Source organism: Peromyscus leucopus, chromosome 3 (assembly GCF_004664715.2).
Source record: "Peromyscus leucopus breed LL Stock chromosome 3, UCI_PerLeu_2.1, whole genome shotgun sequence".
In the NCBI taxonomy this organism is placed as follows: Eukaryota; Metazoa; Chordata; class Mammalia; order Rodentia; family Cricetidae; genus Peromyscus; species Peromyscus leucopus.
This window is the reverse complement of record NC_051065.1, coordinates 79025538-79040856: the sequence shown is the minus strand read 5'-3', so window position 1 is coordinate 79040856 and position 15319 is coordinate 79025538. Positions and strand designations below refer to the sequence as shown.

Here is a 15319-nt window from a genome sequence, read left to right as displayed (position 1 = left end):
TTACCTTTTTGAATTGATGACTTGTATCATAAGATCTTGGTTTATCTGAATTTGTAAGAACATTTGTAATTGTTTTTTAAGACAGTAAATTCTAAATAGCTAGTCAGAAGAGAATAAATGGAAGTTCTAGGGAGAGAGAGGAACTAGTGAAGAATCAGAAGTGTGTGGGATTAAGTCAGCAAGACAAGGAGGGAATCAGATGTACAGAATGGAGGGGATGTAAAGAGGCATGTGGCAGAATGTAGATTAATAGAAACAGCTTACCTTAAGTTACAAAAGCTAATTGGAAACAAGCCTAGGCTAAGGCCAAGCTTTCATAATTAATAGTACATCTCTGTGTCATTATTTGGAGGTTGGTGGTCCAAAGAAAGTCTGACAAGAAATACCTGCTATATATGGCATCCAATGTGGAGGCCTGGCCTGTATAACCAAGCATAGCACCTATGAGCATCTGGCACAGTTCTCTATAGGAGACTAGGTAGACATATTTACCACAGCTCAGCCTACCAACTTCCCAGAGCTGGGGCAATTGAACATGGCTCCTGGCAGGTACCTGCAGGCATGAGGCCAGGCTCTCACAGAACTGAGGGGGGATGAAGCCAGCACCATGTGCTAAATGGAGCCATGCAGTGGGTGGTCTAACTATTTAAGGCTTGGTTTGTGCTGTCGGAGAAGGCTGATAAGGCACAGTAAGGCCAGGTCCAGACCAAGAAAACCTATGAACAAGTACAGTATAATTAAAAAGATGCTTAGTCACTGAAAAAAAAAGGAAAAGAAAATGGATATAGACAGAAAAAAATGCTTTAAAATAATAAAGTAAAGTAATGAAAAAAGAGTAAAGTATTATAAAATGAATAAGCTATATAAGGATGGAAAATACACAGGGCATCTGGATCATGTATGGTGCTTTGTTGAATTTGAATTTTTTGAATGCTGATGAGCGAAGGGCAAATGCTGCTGACAGACATTGGATTGTAGAAAAAAACCCTGCTAATTTGAACCTACCTATAAATCTTAAGGATGTTTTAACTCAAGAATGGAAGTGAGGAAATGTTTTGCATTTGGGGATAGGTTATGCCTTTGTTTCTATAGGAAACAAAAAACTATGGAGTCCTTCAAAATTAATAAAGACCAGATTTGACCAGGGGAGACCTCCAGAAAATCTTGGCTGCAGATATAAAGGAAGAAAGAAAGAAAAACTACAAGACAGGTGATGTACAAACTGGTCCCTTGACATGGAAACAGCTCTAAGACTGAGTGAGGCATGATAAATTTTATTAGCTACAGTATCCTCTTGACTTATTATTGCATGACTTCCTTTCATATGCATGGATGGAGATTTATATTACAGTTTGATTTTTCAGTCCAAATGGACTTATAAAATTGACAAATGCCTTTTACCTGCAAATAGAACAAAAAATTATCTTTAAATGATTTGTGCACACATTTCATACTTGTGTTAATGCAGATATGTATGTTACCTTTCTAAGTTTGTGTGTTTTCAGGAAAAAAAGGACCAGACACCATTGAAGAAGACAAGTAGCTCAGGTGATCTAGCCTCTCCAAATGCCTCTGTTGCAGGTTCATCAAAAATCTACATCCAGAACAATGTCAAAGTGGATAGCTAAGAGGATCCAGCATTACAAACTACTCCAGCCAGGACTTCAGATGATATCTGTACTTTCCCATCACACAGAGACTAGACGACCAATGATACAGGTAGCTCTCCCAGGAGTTGACCATTATCCCAATTTTCTCAGGGTCTCCTAAAGTTGCCATTGCCCCCAAGACATCAGGAATTAGTTGTAAGAACATGAAACTCACATTCCTAAGAGGTGGGGTCATAGTTTTCAGTCACTTAGTGAGTTATGGATGTTTGTCATTGTTTAGTTGAACTAGTTGCAAGCTGTTACTGGTCATGGTCAAGGAAAATACTAAACAAAGGAGATCAGATTCAAGGATCTCTTTTAAAAAGGGAATTTAGGAATGATAAGATTAAAGGGTAGATTATTGAATCTACTTTTAGACTAAAAAGCAAGTACTAGACTCAAATATTTTACATTCATTTGGATTTTTATATACTGATACAAATTTAAGATTATTTTTGTTATAACATACTGTATGGATGTTTCTACTCTTATTTAACATACTGTATCTATGCAGCTTATTTTAAAATGTAATATAAAGATTTAGTCCTTAAAAGCTATTATTGCAAATTGTTTAGGATAATTAAGAAATGCATGTTAATAATTAGTCATCTGTAACAAACTTGTCTCACATTAGGTATGTTTTCAAAGTCAAACATAGATATATTTTAGATAGATAGATGGTCTTCAAACACTTTTGAGTCCCACAAAATATGGCATTTAAGATGTTTTACCAGCATAAGGCTTTTCATGACAGTGAGATATGTCTGCTCCTTGCAGCACCAATCTACTTTAGAGAAGATGATTGGCATCAAAGAACCTCCATATAGAGTTTACTTTCATTTGTGGCAAAGATAGTCACTGGGCAAGAAACTGCCCTTGGCTCAACTAATGACAATGTTATTCATATTGGGCAAGCATGACACAAAGAAAGTGACTGCCAAATTTTGCCAAGACAAGGTAGGACATTCCTTCAAAAAATTATGCTTCACAGAAAAGTCTGTCAGATATTCTAGACCTGTAGGGTGAAGATGTTGCAGAGGAAACTTGGGTGACTGTCCAGGTAGCCAGTTGCTTCTGTCATTTCTATAATTTTTTACTCAGGTAATATTTTTATCCTTCTTGGGTTTCTGATGGGGATTGAAGACTAGATAGTTATACTGTTTTCTTTGTTAACAAATTAAGAAAAGAAACTTAATGAACCATACAGAAAAGACATATAGAGTTTAGAAGGTTGAGAAACATAAGTGCTTAAGTTGTTTATCTAAGAAAATGTCTTTTAGATCTAAAAAGATATTTTTAGATTAGTAATACAAGTTATGATAGAAAGTCATTTAGGTATAAAATTTGGGACTCACCAAGACAAGATAGATATTCTCTAAATTTGCCAAATTCAAATGGACTAGAAATTGTGAAAAATAATTCTCACCTGATATTTTTTCTTATTGTATATAGTTTTACTATGTTAGAGTTAAACCTTTCTTTTTAATCAGACAAAAAGGGAGAAGTGATGTGGGATAATCTTTTTGTACACTGTGAAGATGTTTCTTTGCCAAGGTGCCTTCTAATTTGCTTAATAAAGAGCTGAATGGCTAATAGCTATGCAAGAGAGAATAGGAAGAACTTTTGGGGAGAGAGAGGAACTCAGGAAGAATCAGAGGTATGTAAATTTTGCCAGCCAGACACGGAAGGAGTCAGATGTACAGCATGGAGGAGTGGTAAAGAGCCACATGACAGAACATATATTAATAGAAACAGGTTAACTTAAGCTATAAGAGCTAGCTGGGAACAAGCCTAAGCTAAGACCAAGCTTTATAATTAATAATAACTGTCTGTGTCATTATTTGGGGTGAGAAGACCAAAGAAATTCTTACAAGAAAGCTTGCTATATCGTTTCTAATTAAAGACTAAAATAAAAATATATGCTACTAGCTGATAAGATGGGTTACTAGGTAAAGATACTTGCCAACATGTCTGATGACTTGAGCTTAGTCTCTAGAACCAATAGTATAGAAGAAGAGAACTCTCAAAAATTTTCTGAACACCACACACATGCACTAGCACCCTACACACACACACACACACACACACACACACAACACAACACACACACACACACACTACATAAATGTAAAAATTTATGAACCATCTAGAATTGATATATTTTTAAAAGATTTTTCTACACAATTTTATATAATAAACAACAAAACATGTGAGTCATATTGCATTTTAGTAAGTTCTGGGCTAAGGCTTTGGTCCTATAGTAGTGACACATAGCATTTCTCCTTTAATTGCACAGCAAAATTTTCAGAGGTAAATTTATATTTCTACTTACTTCTTAGTTGGATTGGGTAGCTTTCTTTTACTTAAAGTTAGCTTTGGTGCAGGGCAGAAGAATAGTCAGATACAATGCTACTTCAAAATATATTAAGGAGATTTTTTTTTCTCTCAGTATCCTTGCTGCTGTACAGACAGGAGGGTATTCTCAGATGAAAATGGAAGAATATCTTAGGCAAAAAGAAGACTCGGGAAATAAAGAAAAGCAACCAGAAAACGTTTGACTCAGAAAGTAAGGAAAATGAGAAAATACTCAATTGTAACTCAGAATTAGTTCTTAGGAAAGTGACTATATAAGTGAGAGCATGGCTGTACCACAGATGGTTTACCTGTGCCTCATGGGTGGTGGTGATACCTGAGGACAGGGTGTCTGTACCTCAGGGAAGGTGGCTATATCTCAGAAAGGACATCTGCCCTTCAGGGAAGAGACCTGAACCTCAAGGAGGGTGGTTGCATCTCAGAGAAAGTAGCTGTATTGAGAAAGAGTAGCTTGAGATCATAGACAGTGGCTGTGCTTCATAGGAGTAGCAGAGACTCAGAGGAGGAGGCAGCATCTCTAAGAGTGAATGTATTTCAGAGTAGGTAGCTGTACCTCAGACAGGGTGGCTGTACCTAAGAGAAAGTGTCTCTGTGTACTCTAGGTGCTGCAAAACCCCAAAGACATGCCAAGAACTGCTAAAAATAAGGTGATAAGTTATATTTGATGGGAGACTAGTGAATGGAGGTGATGCTTCAGTGCCTTTGTGTACTTTAGAAGCAGAGTATAGGAAAAACATAGTTGATTTCCTATTGAATTTATTACAGGACAAGAGTAAGATAGTATAATATAATATGCATTTGATACATGAAATCAAACGTGACTTTTGCTCACTAAGAGCTAAAGACTGAACTATAGACACCATGCTTCACTGAAGTACAAATGAATTTGAAAAGTTTGTGATCCATAATACTGAGGGACAAATGTAGCATAGCTCCTCGGCTGGCAGATAGATAGGAAAAGAGGCTCAATGTAGATTAGTAGTCTATCTACTTAAACACTAAAAATGGCTGTCTTCCTGCTTTTCCATCACCAAGATGAAGGGGAACTTTCAAATCTCCCACAAGGGGACACTCTTGTGGTGGGAACCAATCCACTTCCTTTCCTTATCTGGATTATCCAATTCCCCTACAATAATCCAAGCCTGCCAAAAAAGACAACTCATCCTAACCCAAGCATAAAAGTATTATAGAGTTCTCATTTCCTGATAACCCTCCTGATCCATGGGGAGTCTGCCTCTCTGTGGTGTGTGTGTGTGTGTGTGTGTGTGTGTGTGTGTGTGTGTGTGTGTTTTCAATAAAACATTAAAAGGAACAGGCTAGTATAGATCAGTCATTTGGGCATCCTAAGGCAACTTTAGTATAGGAAATCATGCTGAACCTAACACGGAGACAAAAGGCAGACTGAAAATTAGGTGGAAAGAAACTAGGGAGGCTAGCAGAAAGGAAAGGTAGAATAATACAGACAAAATAAAAGACTTGAACCAACATTGTCCACAGTGTCATTCTATAGAGGACCATAAAAAATTCTAATGGTTAAGCCATCTATTCCTGCTTTGAGCATCAGAGGAATAAAACTGTGTGATCATGTAATGGGTCCATAATGTCATAGTGTCCCCACTCATTGGTAGTTGGTAATCCCTTAGTTGTTCACAATTATATAGTGACACCTGTCAGCTCATATATGTATAGTTAATGTAATGCTAAACATAGTTAAAATATAGATTATACCCTTGCCTTTTGTTTGAAAATATGTGCCAGGGTCATAGCCCGAAAAATTATAACAATTTGAAATACTAGAAACTTCTCACTACCAACAGAGTAGAACATTTGTGAGCCTCTTATGTGTGGGAATGAAAAGACTGACACCTAAGTGCAATGTGTTGTGGGTTACTCATCATATGTACATCATAGTTTCACAGTAGGCATGCATTCAACAGGGAATAGTGCTGACTGGTGAACTGGAGGTCATGTGACCTGCCCATGCATACACCTCACTAGTTGATCTGTTCCTTCTATTTGCAAAGAAAGGCAGAGTCCCCAGATTTTCCAGTTGTTTAAGGCAATGTTGGATAAATTTTCAAACACCATAGCAACAATTTTTAAACAATTATCACACAAAGCTTAGTGGGGCAGGGTACAAGTTGCATGGAAGAGAATAAAATTAAGTGACATTACAAGTGAAACTTAGAATGCCTTTCAGAGCAGATTTTTTAAGAACTAAATTTGAAGACTTGGTTTCAATACGACTACTAATGGGAGCAACAACTTATCAGGGAAAAGAAATATTGGTATCTTTTATGCTTAAATTTCCAAATCTCTAAAGCCAAATATTCTCTCCCCACATTAGTGAACTAGTCTTAGAATATTATCTAGTTTTATGTAACATTAATTTACTGTATCTTATTAAGAAATACTTCTAACAGCAGTCAATTTCTCAGCAAAGAAGCAATTTAAAATAAAGACACAAAAGCAGCAGAAGGAGAGAGGAGGTTAAAAATGATATAAATATAGCACTCATGTATAAATTATCAAAATAAATAAAGAAAAATGGAAGACACACTTATTAATAGGGTTGTAACTATTAGGTATTAAAATAACGATCAATTTGTCTTTATTTTAGGTGCTACGTGTAAGGTTAATTTAGTCAGAATGTCATTTTAAAGTTATGTTAAAAGGAAATGTCACTATGATGCACACTTGGGCTGGCACAAGTTATCTTCCTTTAATTCTAGCAGTCATTGATTAATCCCAAATAGGTATGAACAACAGAAGCAATTTTTCTTGCTAATTTAACCACTTCTCAGCAGGAAAGAGAAAAGCAAGATCCTCCATCAACCAGCAATGTGGTTCTTTCAAAAGCATAGTGGCTTTGCTTACTCAATGTTACATATTTGATGATGAAGTTAGGTTCTGGAATAACTACAGTTTAGGAAGCTGGTGCTATACTCTGATTGTTAGTGTGAGTAGACTGACAGACATCTAGGCTGTTAGTAAAACTTTTGGATATTACTGTGTGGGCTCTGGCCTTATCAACCATAAAAAGCAGAGACTAACAGAAGAGTGGAACTGTGGAAGGCAGGAACTAGTTAGATGAAAACTGACTACAGAAGATATACTTTTGAAGTGTACATCCTGTTCCTGGCCTTCCTACAACTCCTCTCTCTCTGCTTCAGAGTAGCATAGAAATGAGTTACAGCATGTTACCTTCATGATGTTGTGTTTCACTATAGGACAAGAAGTATGAAGCCAGCCGCAACAGACTAAAGTATCTGAAACTGTGAGCCCATACACATCTTTCCTCTTCTTAACTTCTTCCCTCAATATTTGTCATTGAGACAAAACACCCCCAAATCCCGACTAATCCAGAACTTACAGTGTCTATGTTCACAAGAAAGACCATGCTACATTCCTGGAGAAAGAAAAAGAAAATGTAACCTAGCAACCCATATTTTTTTCCAGTTCTGAAAGCTGTGTTGTTGACTGATGGAGGGAATTATTTGTTTGTTTGTTTTTCTCTCTTTTTTTGCTGGCAAGTAATTAGATTAGTAAAAGAAACCAATTCCTCCCTTTGAAAAAATATTACCATGTTAGTTAAATATATTTGTGCATGTATGTGTGTGTGTGTATATCCTGATTCACACCCTTGTGTACATGCTGTTAAACATGTGTGTGCATATTTGTATTTATGCTAGTGCATGCTGGCATATGGTGTGTGTGTGTGTATTTCTGTGTGTGTGTGTGTGTGTGTGTGTGTGTGTGTGTGTGTGTGTGTGTGTGTTTGTGTGTATTCTGGTACAATGTATATGCAGCTACATGTGTGTGCATTTACATGTGGAGCCCAGAAGACATCCTTGGCTGTCATGCCTCAGGCACTGTCTACCTTTTTACTTTGAGACAGGGTTTCTCATTAGTCTGGAGTTATACACATAGGCTAGGTTGATTAGCTATCAATCCTCAGGAATAGTCCTGTCTTTGCCTCTCCAGAACTGGAATATACCTCTCCAGAAATCTATAGCACCACTCCATGGATCTCTAGATTTTCTTAAAATTGGTTCTGAGATTGAATCCAGGGGGAATCACTTTAGTGAATATGCTTTCTTCTTAGTCCAATATCATAATTTGAATCAAGTTATAAACACACAGGAGTTATAATATCAAGATTACCTTCATGTAATGATATTGAGAGTACCTAAATGCCCTCTATATCTTGATAAAAAATGTGTGAAATTACAAACTTTATACCAAAGTACTGCCCCAAATATTTTCTCTTATTTTGTTATATAAAAATAAACAATTGATATGTTATTCACTAATGCAATGTCAAATTTCAAAGATAAAATAATGTTGGAGTGTTACTGTTTATTAAAAAGATTAAATTTTAGGTAATAAAATAAGTGTGAGAAGTTTTTGAAGACTATAAATCATGTTTTTTCATGTGATATTGGGCACTTGAAGCCAATGCTGCATATTCCAGGATCTCAAAAGTCTTAATTGCTTTCAAGAACCACTTACACACATTAGCTCAAAAACAGTATTGATCTCTTAGAACCAGTCAAATAATCTAACAGAGTAATTGTACTTGCATTAGTTTCATATCAGCAGATTCTAGAATAAAAAAGCTCATTTTAACCTTTCTTAAAAATCACATTAAGTTTTAGCATTGTAATTTATCTATATATTAAGAGAAAATGGTTTCTGGTGATGCAGTGAAAATTCAGCTAAATCTTTGCAAAGCGAGGGTTCTTCTGTGAATTCTGCCCCACATACTATGAATAAAATACCACACAATACTAAACATGGAAGCACAAGTTGTGGTGTCAGTTTGACAAATCATTTATACCCCAAGATGCCACTCAATATTTACAAATTCTTTGATGCAGAAATGAGAGTTTCATAATTTTACTAAGTCTGTCACTGTTTTAGGGTTTTATTGTTGTGAAGAGATACCATGACCATATAACTCTTATAAAAGAAAACATTTTACTGGGGCTAGCTTACAGTTCAGAGGTTTAGTCCATTATCATCATGGCAGATGCTAGGCAGAAAGACATGGTGTTGGAGAAGGAGCACTACATCTTGGAAGTTCTATATCTTGATCAGCAGGCAACAGGATTTGAATTCTGTACCAACTGGAAATAGCTTGAGCATAGGAGATGTCAAAGCCCACTCCCAGAGTGACACACTTCCTCCTAAAAGGCCATATCAATTCCAACAAGCCACAACTTCTAATAGTGCCACTCCCTATGTGGGGCATTTTCTTTCAAACCACCACAGTAACTAATCATGAAGCAACTGAGGTTTGTATAGAAAGTAAAGGTTATCAGTGGACAGCTTTATGGAAGGCTTATCCATAACGCTGAATGTAGGGAAGCCCTAGATATCACTGTACAGCCTATATGTAGCATGAGGCTTAATAACATACAACCATTGTATGAAAAAGAACAAAATATGAAATAATAATTTTATATACAACCGCAATGAACATTCTAATAGACACTCAAACATGCATTATTCTACTTTTAAAGCAAACTGCAAAAACCTTTGAATTCAAGTGTATTATCCCAACGTTTTAACTTTTTCATCCAAACTACTGTAGATTGCCCTTCTTTATAATAATACTAATGATATACAAACATTCTTGGCACAAACAGTTCATTTTCATGCTATGGCTAAAACCCTAACCCTAGTAGGCAACGAGAAAATTTCCCTATTTGTAGTGCATATAATAGACTCTCAAATCGGAGAATGTCTTTAGGGGAATGAACCCATACCTAGCGTTAACTTTTGTTTTGTAATGATTGCACCATTCAGTTCTGTTGCTAAAGACATTATAAGTAAAATAAACACTGCAGATCATTACATGTAAACCAATGACTACAAACACATGTTTCCTACTTCACATTGACCAAAAGCTGTTAAAAATACAGCTCAGTGGCAGACATGATAGGTGGCAACTGCTCCATGAATATTCCAACCTTCAGCCTTTAGATAGCGATTGAATAATGGAACAAAAACAACACTTCAAGTACTGTATGTAAAGATGAATGAGATCTTAGCATGGGGATGCACAACTCTAATCTCAGCACTTAAGGGAATGAAGGGGATTTCTACTTCATGGGTGACGAAGTACAACAAGTTAAGGCAACCAACCAAGTAAGAAGAATGAACCAGCTCACCTCACGTCTGTGGAGGACTATATAATGTAAACTGTTTGCAACCTTTAAAATACTAAAAACGACTGTCTTCGGGGGTGTGGTTATCTTTTACCTTGAAAGGCAGGGGCTCTTCCGTGAGAGGGCTGATGGGAAGCGATGTGGTACTGCTGGAAGGGCTCACATCACTCTGCAAAGAAAGGACCCTTGTGTTAAAGATGCCATGCTTGAAACCATGTGTAGCATCCCTAACCGAGAACCCCAAATTCCTTGTTAAGATGAACAAGTAAATGTATGTTTAAAAAAAAAAACATTCAACGTGGTTATTTTAATTAAATATAATGACTACTTTTTCTGTTAAGCAATAAGTAACATTTTCACTTAATTTACAGATTTATTTCTTCTCTGAAGATAAAACTCTGAGTCATTATAATGTCATGTCAATGGCTTTTTGTCTGATATTTAAACATGAATCACATTCTTGTCCCTTTGTAGGAATTTAAACTGTTGTAATTACCTTATGTCCATTATATAAACCACATAAAATTAGGTAATTGAAACTAGAGAAACAAAATTTTTATACTTCCTATTCCTAGACCCTGACATTTACATCCTTTCTTTTATTTTGCATACTTTATTAAATATAATATTTTATTAAATATTTGAGAATTTTGTGCATGCATACAATGTACTTTGATTATGTTTGCCCTCCTCTCTTCCTTCTAACTCCTCCATGTTTCACACCCACTCTCCCTACTAACTTTATGTCCTTTTACTTTTTCTTTATAATCCACAGAATTCTGCTTGTGCTGTCCATATGTCCATGGGTATTGGGCCATGCACTGAAGTAGGTGCAACCTACCAAGGGCCAAGTCCATTTAGAGAAAATGGACTCCCCACTCCCCAGTCGTCATCAATTGTCAAAAGTTCCTCCGCCAAGGGTGGGAGCTTGTGAGTCACTCACCACGAAGTGCTAGCGTGTTAACTATCTTGATCTTGCACAGGCAAGCACAGCTGCTTTGAGTCCATAAATGCAGTGGCTTTGTCATCTTCAGAGACACTATTTCACCCTGATTTCCCTCAACATCGGGCTTCTATTATCTTTGAACCCCTGTGCCTTGAGAAAAGGAGGGTGTGATACAGAAATTCCAATTGTGGCTGAGCACACCACTGATGCACTCACACTTATTCTCCTCACTTTGACCAGTTATAAGTTTGTTTCTACCTTAAATTCTGTCCACTACACAAAGAAAAATCTCTGATGTGGTTGAGAAGTACATAAGTCTATGGGTATGGAGATATGAATTTGGAGGGAAGTTTAATACTGTCTATTTAGCAGAATCATAGAGGTTCTCCCCTGGGGTCTCTAAGTTCCCAGCCATAGGTTCTTGGCCAGCTGTGCAGTACTGCCCATGAGTTTCCTCCTTTACAGAAGGCCTTAAATTCAAGCAGAAAATGGTTGATTACCCATATAGCATTTGTGGCACTATTACATACATGAGCATGTCTTGCCAGCCTGGTTATTACTATAGCTTAAAGGGTTTACGAGTAAGTAAGATTGCTGATGACTTGTGTCTCCCAGTAGTCTGAATAGCACTTTTCAGTACTATGACAGCTAGCCAGCAGAGAAGATATTTCCTGGCCAGTATCAGCTTAAGTTCTCCAGGTCTTGGTCCAAAGTGTGTGATATTTTTAGCAATAAGACCTTACCACCAAGATCTGATGAAAAACCAAGAGCAATGGTCTTCATTTTTTGTAGGAGAGTTCCCATGCATGGAGCTAGGCATTTTACTTGGCATCTGTGACTACTGGGAGAACTATTCCCATTGTAGGTTAACTTCAATTAAACCCCTTAATATCAATATATTTACATAAATATTTACATGAATATATAAACACACACACATATACACACATATATGTACAACTTATAAAATTGCAGATTTCTACTTTGCTCTTTCAAAGAGCTTCAGCGTTAGTTATTTTCCCCAACCTACCTCTGCCCTAATCTCACGTCCTTTTCTCCACCTAAACCTCCCTCCCCATTATTCTTCCCAATTCATAATCACCTCTATTCTACTATTCACCTCCCCTAAGATATTTCTTTCCCCTTCATTATGAATGGCCCTTTCAAGTTCCCAAAAACAAATTAAAAACATTTATACAAAATAAAAAAAGATCATGATTGGAATGTTATAATGTTATTGCTATATAATTTAATAAAACTCCTTATATATTATAAATTATACAATGCTATATAATTTAATAAAACTCCTTAAACTAATTTTGTTTTTAAAAGAAATATGAGTTAGGAGCCATCAATAATTCACTTCTAAAAGCAAGACCAAGCTTCTGAGAGTAGGAAGTAACAGAAGATGCTTCAATGTATTCTTAGTGCATTTCTCAGAAGAACTCTTCCTAAGTGAGATAAGCATATAAAACACAGGAAAAAAGGCATGCCCACTCACTGTCTTAGTCTGCTTGCTTTTGCTGTGATAAAACACTGACCAAAAGCAACATGGGGAAGGAAAGAATATTTGGGTTACAGGCTGCAGTCCATCATCAAAAAAGTTGAATCAGGCAAGAAAAGAAGAGAGTATGGCCATGGAGGAATGCTGCTTACCTAGGGGCTTGCTTCCTCTGACTTGCTCCTCTTTCTTTCATTTTTTTTCTCCATTTTTATTTTATAATTTAATTTAGTTATAATACATATCAGCCACGGATTTCCCTTTCTTCCCCCTTCCACTCCCCCTTCCAGCCCACCTCCCATTCCCATCTCCTCCAGGGCAAAGACTCCCCTGGGGGTTCAGCTCAACCTAGTAGATTCAGTCCAGGCAGGTCCAGTCCCCTCCTCCCAGGCTGAGCAAAGTGTCCCTGCATAAGCTCCAGGTTCCAAACAGCCAGCTCATGCACTAAGGACAGGTCCCAGTCCCACTGCCTGGGGGCCTCACAAACAGTTCAAGCTAATGAACTGTCTCACTTATCCAGAGGGCCTGATCCAGTTGTGGGCTCCCTGGCTGTTGGTTTATAGTTCATGTGTTTCAATTAGTTTGGCTTTTGTCACTGTGCTTTTTCCAATCTTGGTCTCAACAATGCTCACAACCTAGATGCCCTTCAACTGAAAAATGGATAAATAAAATGTACATATACACAATGGAGTACTACTCAGCAGAGAAAAACAATGACATCATGAGGTTTGAAGGCAAATGATGGATCTAGAAAAAATTATTCTGAGTGAAGTAACCCAGACTTAGAAAGACATACATGGTATGTACTCACTCATTGGAGGATACTAGATGTCAAACAAAGATGACTAGACTGCTACTCACAACTCCAGGGAGGCTACCTAGAAAACAGGACCCCAAGAAAGACACAGGGATTGCCCAATGACAGAGAAAAGGATGAGATCTATATAAGCAACCTGGATATGAGCAGAGGTAAAGAAGAGCCAGGGTCGAGGGAAAGAGAGTTTAGGGGACCGGGAGATACCAGCTGGATCAAGAACAGAGAGGGAGAACAAGGAATAGGAGACCATGATAAATGAAGACCACATGAGAATAGGAAGAAGCAAAGTGCTAGAGAGGTCCCCAGAAATCCACAAAGATATCTCCACAATAGACTACTGGTAATGATAGAGGGAAAGCCCGAACTGACCTACTCTGGTGGTAGGATGGACAAACACCCTAACTGTCATGCTAGCAACCTCTTTCTTTCTTATACAGCCCAGGCCCAACTGCCAAGGGACATCACCTCCTACAATGGGCTCCACCTCCTACATCAATTACCTTGAAACCCAGTAAATGCCCACAAACGTGGCCACGGGCTGATCTAATTGAGGCAGTTCTGAAGTTGAGGTTCCATTTTGCCAGCCAGGCCAGTTGATAAACAAGATTACCCATGACACCTACATATCTCAATTTGATTTTCAAATATATATGGACACAAATATAGGAAAACTTGCCATAAAGATGAAAGCAAAAGAATTAATTGGCATGGTTTGATGAGCAAAAATGGCTTTAGTACATATAAAGGAATATGCTCAAAGAATGGTAGATGTAACACTTTCTTCCTTCTATTTAAAGTAATTTTATTTATTTATTTTTGTTTTTGTTTTTTGTTTTTCGAGACAGGGTTTCTCTGTGTAGCTTTGCACCTTTTCCTGGAACTCACTTGGTAGTCCAGGCTGGCCTCGAACTCTCAGAGATCTGCCTGGCTCTGCCTCCCGAGTGCTGGGATTAAAGGCGTGGGCCACCACTGCCCGGCTTTTTTTTTTTTTTTTTTTTTTTTTTTTGGTTTTTAAAGTAATTTTAATTACTTATTAATGTTCACAATGAAGTAAATACATTATAAATATGGATTAAAATATTTCTTCTGTTTTTCTAGTCTGGAGACCAAGGAAAAGAAGTATAAACACCAACTAAGACCTTCAGCATAATGTTCTGTGAAACACACTGCACTTAAGTGAGTTACATGACTCAGAAGGACTTTACATAAAAACTGAACAACACGTTAAAAAGTTGTAGCTATTTTTAACTTTTAAATTTATTTAAAGCTGCTAAGCTACTAATCAATCAAAACCCAGGAAATAGTAATTGTGAAATCGTCTGACTATAGGACACCCCAGGAAATATTATGAGTTACAAATTTTTCTGATTCTATTCTATGAGAGAAAAAGTTTCTTCTACTAACCAATTTAATTCGTAATTCTAACATAAGAAACGAGTGAAAATTTTTACAGAATTTAGTAAAAAGTTATGAAAAATGTGACTCTGAGCTGTTAGAACAGCTTGTAGAAAATGGAATTTCTGATACCTGTCTTGGAGGGTCTGTACTTGTTACTGCTGTGAGGATGGAGATGTCTGGATCATACACCATATAAATAGTTCTTGAAATCCCATAAGACAGTGAATTGAGAATCAAGCCATACAGCAGACTTTTTCAAGGAGTGCGGTCTCCCAGGCCTTGCCTGAAGTCAGTGTGCAAATTTCTCAGCTCTCAAAGGCAAGCTCAAAGCTTTGCTTCAGTGTCACTGACACTTGGATGGCATTCATAGTGAGAGCTCTGTTCTGCCTTAGCTGTAAAATTCAACTCATATCATGATACTTTAGCTCTATTACTCTTAAAAAATCTTGGCATAATTATTTT

At 37.1% G+C, this 15319-nt stretch overlaps 1 protein-coding gene across 1 annotated transcript in view; it reads right to left on the bottom strand.

Moving 5' to 3' along the window:
- The window catches only part of Ccser1 (coiled-coil serine rich protein 1), a 1130812-nt gene that overhangs the window by 680199 nt on the left and 435294 nt on the right, over positions 1–15319 (bottom strand). Inside the window, 1 exon segment of the mRNA XM_028889267.1 lies at positions 10290–10364. Coding sequence (XP_028745100.1) covers positions 10290–10364 — 75 coding nt within the window.